The sequence below is a fragment of the Thermobia domestica genome, chromosome 13 (genome assembly GCF_964235325.1).
Source record: "Thermobia domestica chromosome 13, izTheDome1.hap1.1, whole genome shotgun sequence".
In the NCBI taxonomy this organism is placed as follows: domain Eukaryota; kingdom Metazoa; phylum Arthropoda; class Insecta; order Zygentoma; family Lepismatidae; genus Thermobia; species Thermobia domestica.
In genome coordinates this window covers 210,517,763-210,536,832 of record NC_137466.1, presented here as the reverse complement: position 1 = coordinate 210,536,832, position 19,070 = coordinate 210,517,763, and the positions used below count along the sequence as shown (strand labels likewise).

General features: G+C 37.1%; 1 protein-coding gene across 2 annotated transcripts in view; it reads left to right on the top strand.

Moving 5' to 3' along the window:
- Positions 1-19,070, top strand: part of LOC145668982 (uncharacterized) — a 351,060-nt gene that overhangs the window by 253,557 nt on the left and 78,433 nt on the right. The window contains exon 5 of one of the 2 annotated variants that reach the window (XM_081737289.1): positions 14,964-15,059. The exons of the other annotated variant lie outside the window; for it this stretch is intronic. Coding sequence (XP_081593415.1) covers positions 14,964-15,059 — 96 coding nt within the window. The remainder of the gene's footprint in view (positions 1-14,963; positions 15,060-19,070) is intronic. 2 annotated transcript variants of the gene reach the window in all.

The window sequence follows — 19,070 nt, the reverse complement described above, 5'->3', positions numbered from 1 at the left end:
TGACATTAATTGATACCATTACGTAGGAAGCTAAAAAGATTCTTTAGCACAGGTTTTGTACATTTTATTGACCCCACCTTTAGACGGGGGCGGATCTAGAAGGTAAAAACTGGGGGGCCAGCCAGAACCAAGATTGATAAGTATATCATGAGTTTATTATAAACTTTCAAGAATATATAAATAATAGGTGAGGGACCTAGGCCTTCCAGTCCCGTGCAAGATCCTCCTCTGCCATTAGATTGCGATTTCATTGGTGATGTGGGTTGTGAAGGATGCTGCTTTGCGTAAGTTTAGTTGTAACACTAACAGTAGCCTGTCCTACCATAAAGCTATTGTCCGCACACTGTTCTACTGTGAAGGAAATGCTAACCTTTGCATAGGAAAGTGCTACAACGTATCCTGCCCAAAAGCGGATTTTGTTGGCTTCATTTTGCGCACTACAAAGCCTATACTATGCTACATAATAGCTGAGGGGTTGATATTAGGCATGGCCACAAGGTTTCGGTTCCGGCGTAACCAGTTCCTCATTGTTGGAGATTCGGTTTTCAGAACCGGTTCCAGACCTGCTTCTAAAAACCTGGTTCCAGAACCGGATTTTAGAAACCTGTTCCAAAATTAGATCCGAAAACCCGGTTCCAGAACTGGATCTTAGGAACCGGTTCGAGACCTTTATCCGAAAACCCCCAAAGACCTGTAAAGGAGGCACAAAGTTCACCTTCGAAACAGTGCAAAGGGGACCATGCGCTTGTGCCCTCCCCGTCCAGACCCGCTTGTGCCCCCCAGAAAAAATGTTTGATCCACCAGTGGGTGTTTAGCGAAATGAGTTTGCCAGTTTGCCGGTTTAGTCAATGAGTTTGCCAGTTACACAGTTTGTTTAGGCAAATAACACAAGCAGCCGTCGCTTGGGCGCCTGCCTACCGCTTCCATCATTTCATCTAGCACACTGTTCACAGCCTGCCAGCAGGTCGGGTTTAGCGTAGGGATGGCCACAAAGGTTTGGAACCGGTTCCAGACCTGGATCCAAAAACCTGGTTCCCGACCTGGATCCGGAAACCTGGTTCCAGAACCGGATCTTGAGAATCTGTTCCAGACCTGGATTATAAGAACCGGTTCCAGACCTAGGTCCGAAAAACCGGTGCCGGATCCGGGTTTACTAGAACCGGATCAGTTCAGAGCGGAAAACCGGTTCCGCCAGGAACCGGTTCTGGCCATCTTTAGTTGATACCCATATGTATACACTTTTGTAGCTCTTTGAAACCCGGTTTGACAGGTGTGACCAGCGACGCCACAAGTTCCGTTTGCCTCCTCTAGTTACGTCACTAGGTGTGACTGTGTGCAAGTTGTTCCAAGTTGCAAACATGTCAGTTTTTGTAGTGCAAAATTATCATAGTGCAAGATCGCTTAAAATATAATAACCTACTTGGTTTGGAAGTAGTGCTGCCATCTGTAGGCCAGTTCGAGAACATATAAAATGGCTCTCATGTGATATTTAATACCATACAATCCAATATTGAGCGAGACAAGTTTTTGATTTGAACGAAGAGACTCTTTCGTATGAAAGCTTCCTTTTTGGCCTGCCAATAAGAGCAGCATACTTATGATCAGTTATGATTTCAGAGTGTGGCCCAGGAGCTACGAAAAATTCTCCGATCGTGCTTAATGTGGATGTGTGATTTCACAGTACTACCTTCAACCTCATGATACTTTTACAACGGCAGAAGTATTCTGAAATCACCACTGATTCCGATAATGATATTGTTTTATTATGGTCTTCTTGTTGACGCTCAGAAGTAAAACAAGCAAGTCATGATTGTTTGTATAGCAACAATCCAATATACTGAATAATTGACACTAATGAGGCTGGTGCGTGAGTAATAACACTACATGAGACAGTCATTAGAATAGTAACTTCATGACTGCAAGAGGTAACTTGACAAACAAAACAGTATGATTTACAAAAAAAAAAAAAAATGTCTCGCTATATTGATTATCTTGTCCTTCAGAATCACACATGAGTTTATTCTTGTTTTTTATCTTTTCTTTGGAGCTTAGGTTCTACACGCAAAACGCAAAATGCATCAAACAAAAATTGAATGCTCTGTTATATGCAAATGATAACACTATTCTTTCCTGTGTAAGGACAATGTTTTAGTCCTAACTCTAATGACATGTTCGATTTTTTTAAAATACAGGGTGTTTCAAAATGAATATCGAGGTTTTAAGGCTTTGTAATATTTGCTGGGCCGGGCTTGGGCCAAGAATTTTAAAAAACTTATCGGGCCGGGCCGGGCTTGGCTGAAAATCTCCAAAACTTTTCGGGCCCGGGTTGGGCCGGTCCTAGGTACATTCGGGCTGGATTGGGCTCGGGCCGAAAATTTTGGCCCGTGCAGGTCTCTACGTTTAACTGAAAGTAAACCATGATAAGGAAATCGGAGAGCGGGGAGGCGAGAGAAAGAGGAAAGAAGCCAAAACACGTGTATTCTGTCTGATGGTCATGTCGACGACACATACAGGGTGTTAATGAACTAGAGCGACAAACTGAAACAGGTGATTCCTCACAACAAAGTAAAGAAAAAAGTTCATATGACCCCGTGGTCCAAAGTGCATAGTTTCAGAGTTAGGAATGTCCAAAACAGTGGGAAAATGAACTTTGGGGGCAAATATCTCCAAAACTATTAGCTGTTGAGCTGATGCGGCAATTATTGTCTTAGAGTGCTAATCTGCTCTATCCAAAAGTGCATGATTCGGAATCGTTCAGTGGCGGCGCAAGAGAGTCCCCCATACGAAGTGGGGGGTCCTTGATATTCCGTTAGGACAGATGGGTCCGATTCATGACAGATAGAACAATGTACCACCAAGTAACAAAAATTCGTTGAAAGACCATCAATATTTTGAAGAAAATCAAGATGGCAAAGGATTTTTTGTTGTGTTGTGCGTGGTTGCATAACTGTAGTTGGGCTAAATCTAGTGGAAAAAAAAGAAATTAAATAAAATCATTACATGTGCAGGTTTATGACTCACAGTCATGATCTGTGTGCTACAGGGGACAGATATTAATAATACGTAATGATTTTAGGAGAATTGATCCAATGAGGATTTGCGAGAAAATGGGAGTATCCCCGCAAAAAAAAAAAAAAAAAAACGAATATAAGAACAATAGATACAATGCTCTTCACCACAAACTCACTTCGTCTTAGACCCAAAATGGAACCCAGGGACGTACGCAAGGGGTGGGTCCTGGGAGTCCGGACCCCCCCACCCGAAATTTCGACTTTTGTGTAAATTTAGCCTAATTTTAGGGGCAATTCTAGAAATTTTGAAATAAAATACCCTTATATTGCGTTTGGAACCCTCCCGAAATAAATTCCTGCGTACGCTACTGATCCGCTTGCAATATAGATGCACACTATTACTGGGTTACCATATACGCCTTTTCTCCCTCCCACGTAGCGAACAACAGATTGTTTACAACGTATGGAAGCTGATGATACATAAAAGCAACAATACCGGTTATGTAACAAAAACCGCGAAAACTCGTGTTAAGACGGTAGATATCTCGAGAAGAGTTAGTAACTTATTCTTTCAGATTTGTTTGAAACAAATTAACGTTCCACAGTGTTACCTCTTAGGTTAAATGATTCGGATAATTAAAGAAATATGAAAAGAATTGAGGGAATGAAAATATGCTATACAATCGGAGAACCGCGAGGAAACCAATGAACACTTCTGGAAAGGCGCCTGCTCATTGCGATGAAATTTCTTGGTCATGTGGGTCACGTTGTAATTAGTAATAGGAAATATGACACATGGTATTGCCAGGCAGTAACAATAGTGAGAGTGCCATTGACGGATCAGGAGCATACAGACATGTCTGGGAACAATACCACATTCTACACTGAAAGTAATCCCCCTCCCTTCACCTCCTCCTTCCCTCTTTGATACATATGAGCTTATCATAGGATATCCTCACGACTTTTCGCGGTTTTTGTTACATAACCTGTATTGTTGCTTTTAAGTGTCGTCAGTTCCGATACGTTGTAAACAATCTGTTGTGGGCTACGTGGGAGGGAGAAAAGACATATATGGAAACCCAGTGATAATGTACATCTATATGGCAAGTTGTTCCACTTTAGATCTAAAACCAAGTGAGTTTGTGGTGAAGAGCATTGCATCTATTGTTTTTATTTATTTTATTTTATTTTATTTTATTTTATTTTATTTTATTTTTTTTAATTTTTTGCGGGGTATACTCCCACTTTCAAGCAAATCCTTATTGGATCAATTCTTCCAAAATCATTACGTATTATTAATATCTGTCCCCTGTAGCACACAGATCATGACTGTGAGTCATAAACCTGCAGATGTAATGATTTTATTTAATTTCTTTTTATCCATTACATTCAGCCCCAACTATAGTTATGCAACCACGCACAACACAACCAAAAATCCTTTGCCATCTTGATTTTTTTTTCAAAATATTGATGGTCTTTCAACGAATTTTTGTTACTTGGTGGTACATTGTTCTATCTGTCATGAATCGGACCCATCTGTCCTAACGGAATATCAAGGACTTCCCACTTCATATGGGGACTCCATTGCGGCGCCACTAAACGATTCAGAATCATGCACTTTTGGATAGAGCAGATTAGAACTCTAAGACAATAACATGCCACTTCAGCTCAATAGCTAATAGTTTTGGAGATATTCGCCCCCAAAGTTAATTTTCCCACGGTTATGGACATTCCTAGCTCCGAAACTATGCACTTTGGACCACGGGTCCATATGAACTTTTTTCTTAATTTTGATATAAGGAATCGCCTGTTTCAGTTTGTCGGTCTAGTTCATTAACACCCTATATATGTATTCTTTGATCTCATAAAACCTTTTAAACAGCATTTACGAGAAAACAAAATAAGCTTTTTGCGTTGTACTCTTGAACCGTAAACAAATGACGTCATGACCCCACTAACTTGACGAGCTCCTTCTTAAAACACATGTGACCTGTTTCGCAATGCATGTACGACCGAACAATAAAAATATCCTGCAGCAACAAATATTATACGACCGTTTTAAAACAATGAACACGTATGGTGTGTATATATATATATGTGCATACATATAACGTAAATCCCAAAAGGGTTAATAGTAAAACTCTTATATTAGTGTTAATTCAAGCACGAAAAAAAATTGCTGTCGTTTGAAGACGGCACACCGTGTTTCCTTTAAAAGTTTTTTGACAAATGAGAAACATGAAAAATGAAATGAAATGAAATTATTGAGTTTTACGTCCCACGGTTATGCCGGTTAGGCTAAAGGAGACGGTGACGATGAGAGATGAATGAAATGGTGGAATGAAGAAAGTGGGAGGAAACTGGAGAACCCCCAGAAAACCCACGAGCACGGTGTTTGTCCACCACAATTGACAAATGAGAGAGTCACGGTGTTACCACGTCTTTTATCTGCTCCTCTGCCTGCGCTGTATTGGGACTTCTTAGCACCATCCTGTTATACACTCCAGCGTCGCGTCACAATCATTTAGCCAGCGCACCATTAGACCTAAGTTTGTCCCAGATTTTAGCTTGGACTGCGAAAAACAAAGTTGATCTATTGTACGTTAATTTTCTGTACTGTGGAATACTATATCAATCATTTATTTTTTAAAATTCTTTTTATGATAGTACATGCAATCTACAGACAAGGGTGTCGATCCTGGGGGGCCCGGGCCCCGCAAAGCTGATGTGGGCTTCCTATTGTATTTATGAATATATAATATTTGGCATAGTTTGAATGCAATTTGTCTTAAAATCCTCATATATATACTTTCTGCATCAGAATGCCCCCCCCCCCCAAAAAAATGCAGAGAAATCAGCGCCCTTTTTCTACAGAACCTATTTACATTGATCTTAAAGAATGTAAGGTGCATTTTGAAGGAAAAAAATGGGTACGTATAGATGGCTGGTTAAATGAAATAATACATTCTTTGCATATACTGTATTTAATGTTAATATTTTTACATTCTCAATACAATAAAGTTTTGCAACCGTTTCATTTACTTCTTTTTCAGTGTTATATAGAGTACAATTATAGTTTCATGTTTTATCATTTATGCATTCATTGTGCGCTCACAGATTGCACATTAAACATTTTATTGAAATACAATCGTATTTGCATAATTTGTATAGAAAATATTTAATTCATGAGTGTCTTCTTTTTCACATTTCAAATAGTTTGTAGTTGTGTGTGTCACAGGAAATAGTGAATTAAGACCTATATTATCTCGTGTTGTTCGCACTTGATTTCACGTTTAGAATAGATTATATACCATACAAAATATACAAATGAGCCCTCCTCATTGGTTTTATATACATCTTCGGTGCACGAGGCTCAGCGTTCGATTCCCGGAGGAGACCACTGTACGCGTTACACTGGTTCGGATTCCAACTTAAAATGTAGTTCCATAACTCTGTATCCTCAGTGCTGGAAACAGACGTTAAACTAATATATATTTAAAAATATACTGAGAAAGTTTTCGATTAGCTAAACTCCAAAATCAAAGCACAAGATTTCATAAGCAACAAGCTTCTATGAACACCGTATGCATCTCATAACAAGAACATCCAAAAGTAAAACAAATACTGTTCACTATTTGCATTTGCACTTTGTATATTTATACAACACAAAATCATTTGTTTTCTATATTACCAACACATTCCATGGATCATTCATTTAATTCGAGGTGCTGCTGCTCAAAAGACCGTTTTAATACGAGGTGTGTTCAAAAAATATCGAGCCTTTGGTTGGCAAAAATACATTTGTTAATTTGGAAATCCGAAACATTAATTCCCTTCAAAGTAGTCTCCTTGCTGATGCATACACTTCTCCCAGCGCTGCAACCATTGTTGGAAACACTTCTGGAATGCAGTTTTTGGAATGGTTGAGCAAATGTGACGTCGCATTCTGCATGATGTCTTCTCTTGACCCTTTTAGTAGCATTTTCAGCTTAGGAAATAACCAAAAGTCACACGGAGCCATGTCGGGTGAGTAGGGAGACTGACGACACACAGGAATGTTGTGTTTGCCGATAAAAGCCTGAATCAAATTTCGCGGACACTCTCTTCATTCCTCAAATCTCGTTCAAAATTGAATGTACCGATCCGATTCATTGGTTTTCTCTTGAGTATAGTCAAGCATTTGCCAAAATTTGATGCCAATATCGCTGCTCCAGTTTTTCTGTGATTTTACAAAAAACAAACTAAAAACCGACGACCGCTCACTACACGTCATCATTCATTGGCCGATTGCCAACGACTAACGCTTTCTGCGGGTGCTTCATTGGTTTACTCGGGGAAAAAATTAAGGTTCAATACTTTTTGAATACACCTCGTATTTCTTCATAAAAAGGGCTATGCTCAGGAACAGTAGAGGTCTCTGCTCTGGTGTGAGGGATAACTATTTTGGTGATAAGCTATGAAAATTTGTGGTGAAAAGCACTGCATCAGTGTTTTTTTTAAGGAGTTCTGTCATTTTGTCCCACATTATCATTCCACCGTTTTTTTCGTTCAGTTGTATTTTCTATCCATCTCCTTAAGCCTAAAGATCATAAGAATGGGACGCTTTAGTAAAGATTTAACTTCATTTTCGTTTTTTTATTTCTTCAAAAAAGAATTTAAATGTTGTAAAATATCAGCATTAGACTCACGAACGATTAGTTTCTAATTTAATGAACACATATAGCCAGTCATTGGTTGATTGCATGAGGTCATAAGGTTCCTCACGCATGTCCGCTTTAGTTTATCACCTCTTCACAGTGTCACATTGCACTGCACATAGGCGTATGGTGTGTTTCTTATTTTCATTTTGAGTATCAAAGAAGAATATTTTTCTTTTATAACCAAGTGTTCTAAAAAAAAAAAAAAAAAAAAACTTAGGTCGATGTGTTAGTATGGCACCAATGTTAATTCGAAGTTCTATGTACGGTGTAATTTACAATTGTATAAATGTTACGTAATAGATGTTAAGATGGGTTATTTTTACTGTATTAATTATTAAGTAAACGTAATGATTATGCATCATGTTACAACATGTACGTAACGTAAAAGGAGAAAGCTTAGGAACTTTAAATTTTACGTGTAGTTATTTATTTTAATGTATTACGGTATCCAGAGCGTTTCAATTATAATGGAACTAATGTGAGGGATTTTGTTAACTTATTAATGCAGCAAACTTTTAAAGATGAATCTCGAAATCACTTTACATTAGCAAAATTAACCATGAAAAAAGAGGAGCGATTTTGGGTTTAAAAAATCACTATTTATTTATTTATTTATTTATTTATTGGTCACCTATTACAGGAAAAGAACGTTCCCACTTATAATAGGCTTACATAATTTCAAACTATATAAATATTAGGACACATAACAAATCAAAAGAAAACTGAAAAATAGAAAATAGAAATAAACATACAATTAATAGCACATGAGAAAACACAAATAAAAACTATATCTGTAGTATGTAATTCTACTAATAACACATGCAACTATACAACTAGAACCTTATAAAGGCTATACAGCCAACCTTCACGACACTAATGAAAGAAAACAAATAGAATATAACCAGAATACGAAGGAGAATCAAAAACTAGTGTTACGAGGCCGAAATGTCTGGAGTTTCGTCTGTTATAGAGGAATGAGGAGTGTGTGATAATTTTACTACATGGAGTTGGCAACTGTGTAGAGTTTCAGCAACCCGCCACCTATGGCGCTAGTTGCAGGTAAACATAAATGACGACTCGTTTGGAAAAACTGGTCTCGTAAAGAAGTTCGCTCAGTTATTCGATTTCTGTGGAGGAAACATGTAACCGTAGTTTAAATTCACCAGCAGCTGGTATAGGTTTACTTAGGGACTGTAATGTCTGGTCAGCATGTCGCAGAATGGTGTCGAAAGTCTCTCTTCACGATAACGCGCTCCAGCATACAGCCCAGAAGGAAATTTTCATATTCATCCCACGATACTACAAGTGCCTTAACAGATATGTCGTAAAAAATAACCTACTGTACTATCGTTTAAAAACTATATCTGTACTGGTTGCTGTATTGGTTTAATGAAATAATAGACTATATATACCGTACCAGGCCCGAAGCCAGTCCGAAAATGTAGGGGAGGCCCGGTGGAAGTTAGGGGAGGCCCGATCCAAAAATATTAGTTCATCCCATATTATAAATCATTTGCAAGCCTACCGTGAAAATTTTAGAGGGGACCAGTAAAAATTTAGGGTGGACCCGGTCCCCCTAGACCCCCTGAATACGGACCTGTACTGTACACGTTTCACTGCAGACCTTGTAACTTACTTTTTGACTACTCCTCGTAGAAATATCCAAATTGTGAATAAATAAAATTTGGGACGAAAGCCATAAATCATAGGCAGAAATACTTTTAACAATGATTGAAATACGCTATTATTAAAACTTCACAATCATTGTCGGGTTGGAATTAAAAGCCTATTTATAATCAATGATTATTTTTAAGTGATTTTACATAAAGTGACTAAGATATAGCAAATTCGTTCACATTTTCCTATACAAGCTTGTTATATAATCGACAAACTCTTGTAATAGACGAATTTAGTTATTTTTTATTAAAATTCAATAGCCTTAGATATTCTGAGCTATCTACAATTCCTTTAACTAATTTCTAAAGTGAAATTGACTGTGAGCAGACCTGTAGCCAGCCCAAAAATGTAGGGGGGGGCGGCTGAAGTTAGGGGGGCCCGATGCAACCATATTAAAGTTCATCACCATATTATAGTTCATTTGCCAGTCTATCGTGAAAATTTTAGGGGGGGCAGTCAAAATTTAGGGGAGCCCGGCCCCCTAGACCCCCCTGGATACGGGCCTGGCTGTGAGTGCTCTGTCTAATTGGCAATGAACTACAACCAAAATACACAGAAGAGTTTGGTACAATACATTTGCTTCATAAAAATTAATATTAAGAACCTTAGAATATAGGTATCTCAAAAATTGGTAACCAATTGATGGGATCCGAACATGCTGAAACAAGAAAACTAATAGGTCATTAACACCTTCTCGGGATTTATGATAAAGTACTTACATCAAATATAGGCATTTTCTTCCGGTGAGGACACTCGGTTGAAAAGGTATAACAAACAACTTTTTCAAGCCAGCTATTCTGAGTGAGGTTTTTCCAGCACAGTGATGCCAACCCATGAGAAAAATTTCATGTTGTGGGGATTTTTTTTTACATGAATTATTCGGAATTGGATAAGGGACTTTTTTGTCGAAATTGGCAACATATATGAGATTTTTCACTATATATAGTCCACACCAATAAAATGTTATACGAGGTAGAAGCAAACATAATGAGTCATCAATAAGCGTGTCAATGTTGCCAACTTTAACTCTGAAATCTTTTCTTTCTTATCGACAAAATCCATGCTACTGAGAAGTGATTTAATCATATGTTATTCTTAAAAATCAAGTACCAAGAAACGAAATTTGTACTCTAATATTTCAAAAAAAGAAGGAAACAAAACAATGAACGAATGAAAAGAAGAAAGTAAAAAAAATATCAAACGAGAAACAATGAATTTTCAAACATTCCACAGGATATGTCTATAGAACAAAACTTTTCTAGTATCAATGGGGTCAGTATAAAGTGATGGTATATAGAAAGGGGAAATGGAGTCACTGTATTCCCTGCAACATAACAAAGTACACTTGTTTTCGATCAAGGAAAATAGTAATTTACAAACTATTTCAGTGGCGCATTTACGATTTTGTTTCGGGGAGGGTTTTACTAACTTTCGAGGGGGGCTTTGCCTGAAAATGGGAAAATTCTGCAAGATATTTCATATATTTTACTACAGTAAGTAAGATTTCGGAGTGGCTTAAGCCCGGAAGCCCCCCTAAATACGCCACTGAACTATTTTATAAACGTGGAAGATCGAAATTTATTGGATATTTCAGAAATTGAAAAAGTAATACGCGACATACATAAGTTTCATTTACATATAGCACTACTACTACTACTACTACTACTACTACTACTACTACTACTACTACTACTAATAATAATAATAATAATAATAATAATAATAATAATAATAATAATAATAATACAATGTGGAAATTAAGGTGCAAAATTGGAGTTTTTGCATCTTGACATGGGATTTTATTGCGTTTCACGTAGGTACCACCTGAATGTTCTTCATTCATACTAGGCAAATACCGTGTGTTACCTAACATACATATCCCAGGCTGCTACCTTCTAATTTCCCACTTCCCCGAATAGTGTGTTCGCTGAGGGATATCGTTCCTCATACGTGACGGGCTTAAGGCCATAAATACGTAATGTCTAGAAATTAGTATATCTATATAAATAAACAAAGTTTATTTTTCTTTTAAATCCGTCGAGAAGAATTAAGTAGTGGGCAAACAGATACTAAAGAACCGTAAATTCATTCTTTTCCAGTTTCCTTATTTTAACAGAAAACCGGACAAAATAACCTAAACATTGTAGAAAGTACTTTCAAAAACAGCGGGTAAATCTGTCTTCTACATTTGGGAAAACACGTAAGACTTTTTTGTTGTTGTTGTTAAGCGATGCTCAAAATATTTGTGAAGTTGAAAAACAATCCTGTCGAGGATCAGGGAGCAAAGTTGTCTTCAACATTGGGAGGCAGGCAGATTTGGAGGCTTATTCTGGGGGGGGGGGACATCAGTTTCATCTCAGTTTCCTTTGTGGCAATCGTACATAAATCATAACATTTTTTTCCCCAAAAAGCACATTTCAAAATGGATTATTGGGGGGGGGACAATCTCCCCAAGTTCCAAGATTGGATGGGACATGTGCCCCTCATCTCCCCTGGATTTGCGCCAGTGTTAAAAAATTATTAAATAAAATTGGTTGATTTACGTATTTTGTCAGAAGCAGGGCAAAGGCAAAATAGGCAAAATTGCAGTTTAAACTAGGATCTGATCGACTGTAGTGGTTCGATGCTCCCAATAATAACCCCCCCAAAAATCTTAATTATTAATATATCAATTACTATTTTTTTTAAAAAAAATGGGGGACTAATTTCACTAGTTTCACCAGAAGGGAGTTATTATACTCGCAACTTCGTAATGTTGTCGGTACATAATTCAATGTTAAAATGTTGTAAAATTTAATGAAAATAATATAATGTTGTTAGTACGTAATACACTATACGGCAAAACAAACAGTACTGAAATTCGCGTACGGATGGCGCACAGTGGCAATGTGGTATGAGCTGTGAGTGTCACATGTGCGCGGGTGGACTAGAGTAGTATGCAGTTGGCACGAAGATAATGTTTAGTTATTCACAACAGGGAACAAGGTGTTTATTGTCGAGCACTATTTCCGCTCATACAGTGTGAGGCAGCGTCTCACTCCAGGAGATGAGCGTGTACGTCTACTCTATTGCTCTAGAGCTATGGCTTATGAAGATGAAGATTTTGTCAGCAACATATGGCTCAGTGATGAAAGCCTGTGTACCTTGATCGCTACATCAATCGACATTCAGCCATTCTTGCATGATTTGCGCGGTTTTTCCTGCACCAGAAACCTGTCGTCACAGCAACAATGGATGCAGCAAGACGGAGCTACTGCCCATACTACAAGTGAATTACTTGTCCTTCTACTCACAAGAGTTTGGACATCATCTGATTTCCCCTAAAACGGATTTTGCATATCCTTCCCACTCCTTTGACCTTACTGATCCAGATGCCTACATAATGGGGTATGCTGAAGAAAACAATTTTCCGAACAGATACCCCCTACCACTATAACGGAGTTAAGAGAGAAGATTCGGTCATTTCTTTTGTCGTTCCAGCAACTGGTGTTCACTAACGCTCATCGATTTACAGGACCGCTATGAAGAATGTATACGACATAGTGGTCAACATTTTGAACAGATGATATACAGGCACGATTTCTCTTAAATTTATAATATAGGTTCTCAGTAACATTTAGGTGATATCCATTTCGAAACATTACTTATGTTTAATTATGTTGTACAGTCCGCAGCAAAAAACCTGTAACATGAACATCTAAGTTTATTGTAAAACTACGCCTAACAGCGCTGGGAATCAACATAACGTCTAAGTGGCATGAATCACTCCAGGAGAAACCTCGGCGTCCTTCCCTGCACACTTATTTTGGAGCAAAAGACTTCGTCGTTTCACAATAAACTTACATGCCCATTTTGCAGGTTTTTTGCTGCTGACTGTACAACAAATAAATAAATAAATAAATAAATAAATGTTAACGATGTTATTTCTGTACTGTTTGTTTTGTCGCATACTATACATAATAGAATAGTAAAACGCATCTTTTCGAAAAGAAATAGCTTTGCGATTAATAATTTCTGTTTGGAGAATTAATGCTCCAAATCGCTCATATACAATACATTTATAAATATTTTCTTTATCTGATGTAAATTATTACATCGTCTGAACATAGAGAACATGTGAGTTATAGCATGACCTGGAAATGAACACAAAACCACGATTATATAAACCATGCAGTATATTCATTCAACTACCTGGAAACTCTATCATTTCCAGGTTCCAAAACTTAGTAAATTTATTATGAATTTTGTGATATTCAAATTGCTCTAGGGCACGGTGGCTCAGTGCTTATCTCTGGTGCGTGGGGTCCCTGGTTCGAACCTCGGTCAAGTAAGTTTCTTGTGGACAGCATTGTGTTCGTAGGTTTTCTCGGGGTGCTCTCGTTTCCTCCCACTTTCTCATTCCACCAATTCTTTCATCATCATTCCCTTGCTCTAACCATAGTCTCCCTTAGCCTAAAGCGCATAATCGTGGGACGTTAAACTGAACGTTTTCATTTTCCAAATTGTTCTATTTTATCATTGAACAAAGACTGAAGTACTCAATTATTCCGAACAAGATAAGTTAGTCAAGGAACATGACAAGAAGTCATTTTTTTCTCTCTAACAGATTTTGGATTATATTTTTTTTCTTTACAAAATAAATTTCGTCACGAAGGCCTGGGTTCGATTCCCGGTTGGAGCTTATGTGGCTCGGATTCCACGTTAGGGTCCACGTCTTATATAGTCTCAGTGTTGAAAGGGACTCTAAACTAAAAATCAACCAACATTTACAAAATAAACTACATAGCTCATTCCCAATTTTGAAAAAATAATATTTAAAATTTTTTAATAACAGCATTTTAAATTTATGCTTTTCAAACGCTGTCTGTTTTTGCATACAGTGATAATATTGGGATACTTGGAGACAAAAAAAATGTTTGGTTTTGTATTTCTTCTAAGACAAGATCATCTGGAGTATGATATAAGCGTTAATTTATTTTGCCACTTTACACTCCACACTACTTAAAATAATACTTTTTACTGTCTAAATAAGAGTAATGTTTTTATTAATTCGTTTCACCATATTTATTCGCAAAAATTATGTTAAAATCTCCCATTATAATGGTTGTCTTCACTTCCGTATTATGTAATTATTATAATCTTGTAGCTTATCACGGAATGGACTGTTCCATTAAAATTTTGCATAGTGTATTTTCTTGAAACGTGTAAACCCATGTTTGATATTTCATTTACAACGAAAGTTGGTTCTTTTTTTAAAAATAACTCGAACTTAAATAAAGAAAATTTGGATAGAGTTCCTAAGCTTTTATCCGTCAGAGGTCGTTGATGTACCGTATTAATTGCTCTATAGAAGTATTTAATGGATTGAGCTGTTGATGTTATTTGATGTCTTTTTTTTTTATTGTAACTAATGATAAATGTAGTTTGTTTTAGTTCTGTTGCTCTGTATGTGTTGTACGTATGGAAATAATGGACTTTATTTCTTGGTATTGTATTTACTTGCATGGCTCGGCTACGTTGTAGCTTCCTTTCCTTTTTTCTTCTCTTTCCATGTGGCTGCCTACCGTGTATAAAGTCTGGACAGCTTGTTCCTCAACATAAGCTTTGCGAGCTCTCTCCCACTACCACTGTGTATATTGTGTCACCGTGGACAAAGGCGAAGAAATATGTGGTAAATTTGTAGCTTTCTAGTCAGTAGAATAGACCTATTATATGTAGAGTAGAAATTGTACCTTTCTTTATTTTAAACCCACTCTTTTTAGAGTTGACTTTATATAATATTAAATGTATTTTGATGCCACCTCGTATATCATAAAAATAGCTTTTCTATACTTGTACAATTTAAGTAAATTATAACTTAGTTTATTGTGCACTTTATAATTAAATTTTTGCGCTGTACGTTTTCAGGTATTCTCATCAAACAATGAAAATATTAGAGACTAAAGTCGTGAAGTGAACTTTAGTTCCGCCATTTTAATTTCGTGATGCATTTTAATACGTATATGATCGTTCGAAACAATGTTAATTTTTCTTACTGATCTTATAGGATGGTTCACAGGAATAATTTAGTATCTTTTAAGTTTCCACGTAATTTACCAGCTACATATTGTATGAGCAGGGTCAGTTGTTTCAAAATGGTCTTAACAGATATAAAATTAGTCAAAATTCATCACAGAACATATTTTGTTTCCAGATTTTTCTCTCGGTTTTCACAGTATTTTCTATCTTTGCAGTTGCTTTCATTAAAGTTCTTCCAATTACAATATTTACCACGTCTTATGAGAAATTATTCTTCAATAACTCAAGTTATTAATTGGTTTTAAATCTCCCAATAGCACTTACCTATAAAATATTATGATCAAGATCAAATGATTTCAGAAGATTTCTACGGGGGGGGGGGGGATTTGAATATATCGGGTGTGAAAATATAATTACAGAAATATTGGGAATCCACATTGAACAGAATAGAATATTTGATCCCAGGGAATTTCGTGGCTCTGGGGGGGAAGAATTAATTCCTGAATTACCCCCTGAAATTATCAGCAGATAAGACTAAAACAGACGGTTACTTTTAGATTTATTTTCTACAAAGAGAGCATCATATTATGACAACAAAGTATTTTATAGAAATAATACATTACTTATTCCTTTATTAAGATTATATTGATTTCTTTACTTAACTTAAAACAGACTTGATTTTTTTAAAACAAGTATTCCTTTTAAATGACTGAAATAAACACAATATCAAATAATTACAATATTATTAAGTCTTTAAAAATAGTTCTATCTGTATGGTTCTATCTGGAATTTGGTTCGACTTTGTCTGTGTAATGATTCTTCTCAATCTCATGGTAGTAATGAATACCTGGCTACACTGACGCAAATCCCAGGGGGGACGAGGGGGACATGTCCCCCCAATGTTGGACCTGGGGGGGACAGTCCCCCCCAATAATCTGACTTGAAAAGTGCTTTTTGGGATAAGTTTGATGATTTGTGTCCGACTGCCACAAAGGAATGTAAGATGAAATTGCTTTCTCTTGGCTTTTCCATTTTTAAAAAAGAATCGTAATCTGTAGTATTTCAAACTGAACTTCATGCTGTAGTGCGTTTAGTAGTCTCATCAATATGTATTAATTACACTTCTGCTACTTGGGCACAAATTGCGATAAATGCTAGAGAAGGATATATCCCTCTCCTCATGCTGGAAAGTTGTCTCAGCTGTAGGTACGGGCACAAATTCCGGGGAAATGGGGAGACATGTCCCCCCCAACATTGGAACTGGAGGCTCTCCCAATAATCCGATTTGAAAAGTGCTTTTTGCAGAAAAGTGTGGTGATTTGTGTCCGACTGCCACAAAGGAAAGTGAGATGAAATTTGTTTCTCTTGGCTTTTTCATTTTTAATGAAAATGAAGGCGTGCGACTGTGCGTGACGTAACCTGATATGAAATCTTATCTCCTTTTCTCCCCTAGGCCTTAGCACACGAAGAATATACAGACTATCCAATGTCAGTAGAACCCATCTTTTCAGTAAATGGGAAGTTAATCTATTTGTAGTATCAGTCTAGGCATCTACTCATGCTTCGTAAGCTAACTCTATATACTATGGAACCCGGAGGTTCAATGCCGCGTTCACGAAAACTCTTCACTGACTTCTATCCTTAGCCAACTGGATCCAGTTTCTACTTTGTATTCCTATTTTTGCGAGATCCATCTTAATATTGTCTTCCCATCTGCGCCTAGGTCTTCCTAATGGTCGTTTTCCGATTTGTCTTACCGCTAACACTTTGAAAGCGTTCCTACTTTCTACAATCCTGGCTATATGTCCTGCCCACCTAAGCCTCCTAGGCTTGATGACCCTAACAATGTTTGGTAAACCGTATAAATTATGTAGTTTCTCGTTATGAAGTTCCGCCATTCTCCATTCCCGTTCCTCTTGGGTCCGAATACTCGTCTCAGGATCTTGTTCTCAAATACTTTCAGTCTATGTTCTTCCTTTAGAGTAAGCGACCATGTTTCGTAACCATACAGAACAACAGGTATGATTATCGTTTTATATATTTTAGGCTTCAAATTCCTCGACAGAATTTGCGACAACATGAGATTTGAACCGAATAATAACACGAATTCCCTGCTTTTAGTCGACATTTAATTTCTTTGTGAATATGATTTTCGTCTGTTAATATTGATCCTAGATATTTGAAAGTATCCACTTCATCAAAAGAATTATTTAATATTTTAACGCATCCATAATTTACCGTATTACGGTCCCGACGCACTTCCATGTATTTAGTTTTCCTTGCATTTGCTTCTAAACCCATGCCCCTGCAAGCGTTTAATAAGATCTGTGCATTTCTTTCTATTGTTCTCCTGTCATCCCCTATTAAATTTACATCATCAGCGTACGCATAACCTGGTGAATACCGTTCAATTCTAGGCCCTGATTGCTATCTTTGATTTTCCTTATAGCGTATTCCAGCACAAAATTAAATAATAATGGCGACAACGCATCTCCTTGTTTCAGGCCATTCTCGACGTGAAAGCTCGTGGCCAAAAATTTTCCTACCCGGACTTTACTTTGGGATTCATTTAAACACGCCTTAATTGATCTAATTAGCCTTTTCGGTATTCCAAATTCTGTAAGAACGTTGTACAGTGTTTCTCCCCTAACCGAATCGTAAGCCTTTCAACAATTAATAAGTAGTTGATGTACCGGGCTACTGTATTCCCACTTCTTTTCGAGTATTTGACGAATGGTAAATATTTGGTCGATAGTTGATCGATTTCGTCTAAATCCACACTGATAATCTCCAATAATTTCATTTGCGTATGGGGTCAATCTTGCTAATAGAATGTTTGAAAGGATTTTATAGGATGTTGACAGAAGAAAGATGCCTCGATAATTATTACAGTCAGTTTTGTCGCTTTTCTTGTGGATTGGAACAATGTTTGATTCTTTCCACTCTTGCTGCAATTCTTCCTTGTTGTAGATAAGGAGAATGAGTTTGTGTATCTTGTTCCACAATTTTTTGCCTCCAGCTAAAATTAACTCAGTCGGAATTTCGTTTACACCCGGATATTTGTGTTTCCTTAATTTCTTTATAGCGATTTGTACTTCTATTCGGTTGGGTTCGGGAATATACGTTTCTGCGGTGTGTATCTCCCTTTCTCGACGCACATTAGTTTTTGCTGCGTGTTAAGCAAATCGTTAAAGAAATCTTTCCATCTTTTTAAAATGCTATCTGTATCAGTGAGAACTGTTCCATCAGCTTTCTTTAATATAAGCACGAGGTTGATAGCCTTTCTTAAATTCGTTGATCCCTTTATACATGTCCCGAATGTTTTTATTTTTACTATTATCTTCAAGTTCCTAAATTTTAGCTTTCAAAAAATCGCGTTTCTTTGTTCCAAAAGTTTGGGAAGTTTCCCCCCTGATGTCTACGAAATTTTGTGTGGTTATTTCATTCGGATTTTGTAGCCAACGAAATTTTGCTTGTATTCTCTTTTCTGCTCGTTCGAACCGTGGTTTGTTGCTCTGTATTTCCGCGTGTCCCAATTTTTGTTTTGAGAGCAAAGAAAAGCAAAGAAAAGAATTCAATTGCTGGAATATTTCTCTCCATAATCTTAAGGTTACATCTGTTAACTAAAGAGTATATGACATGCGTTAGATTTCTGTAACGATTC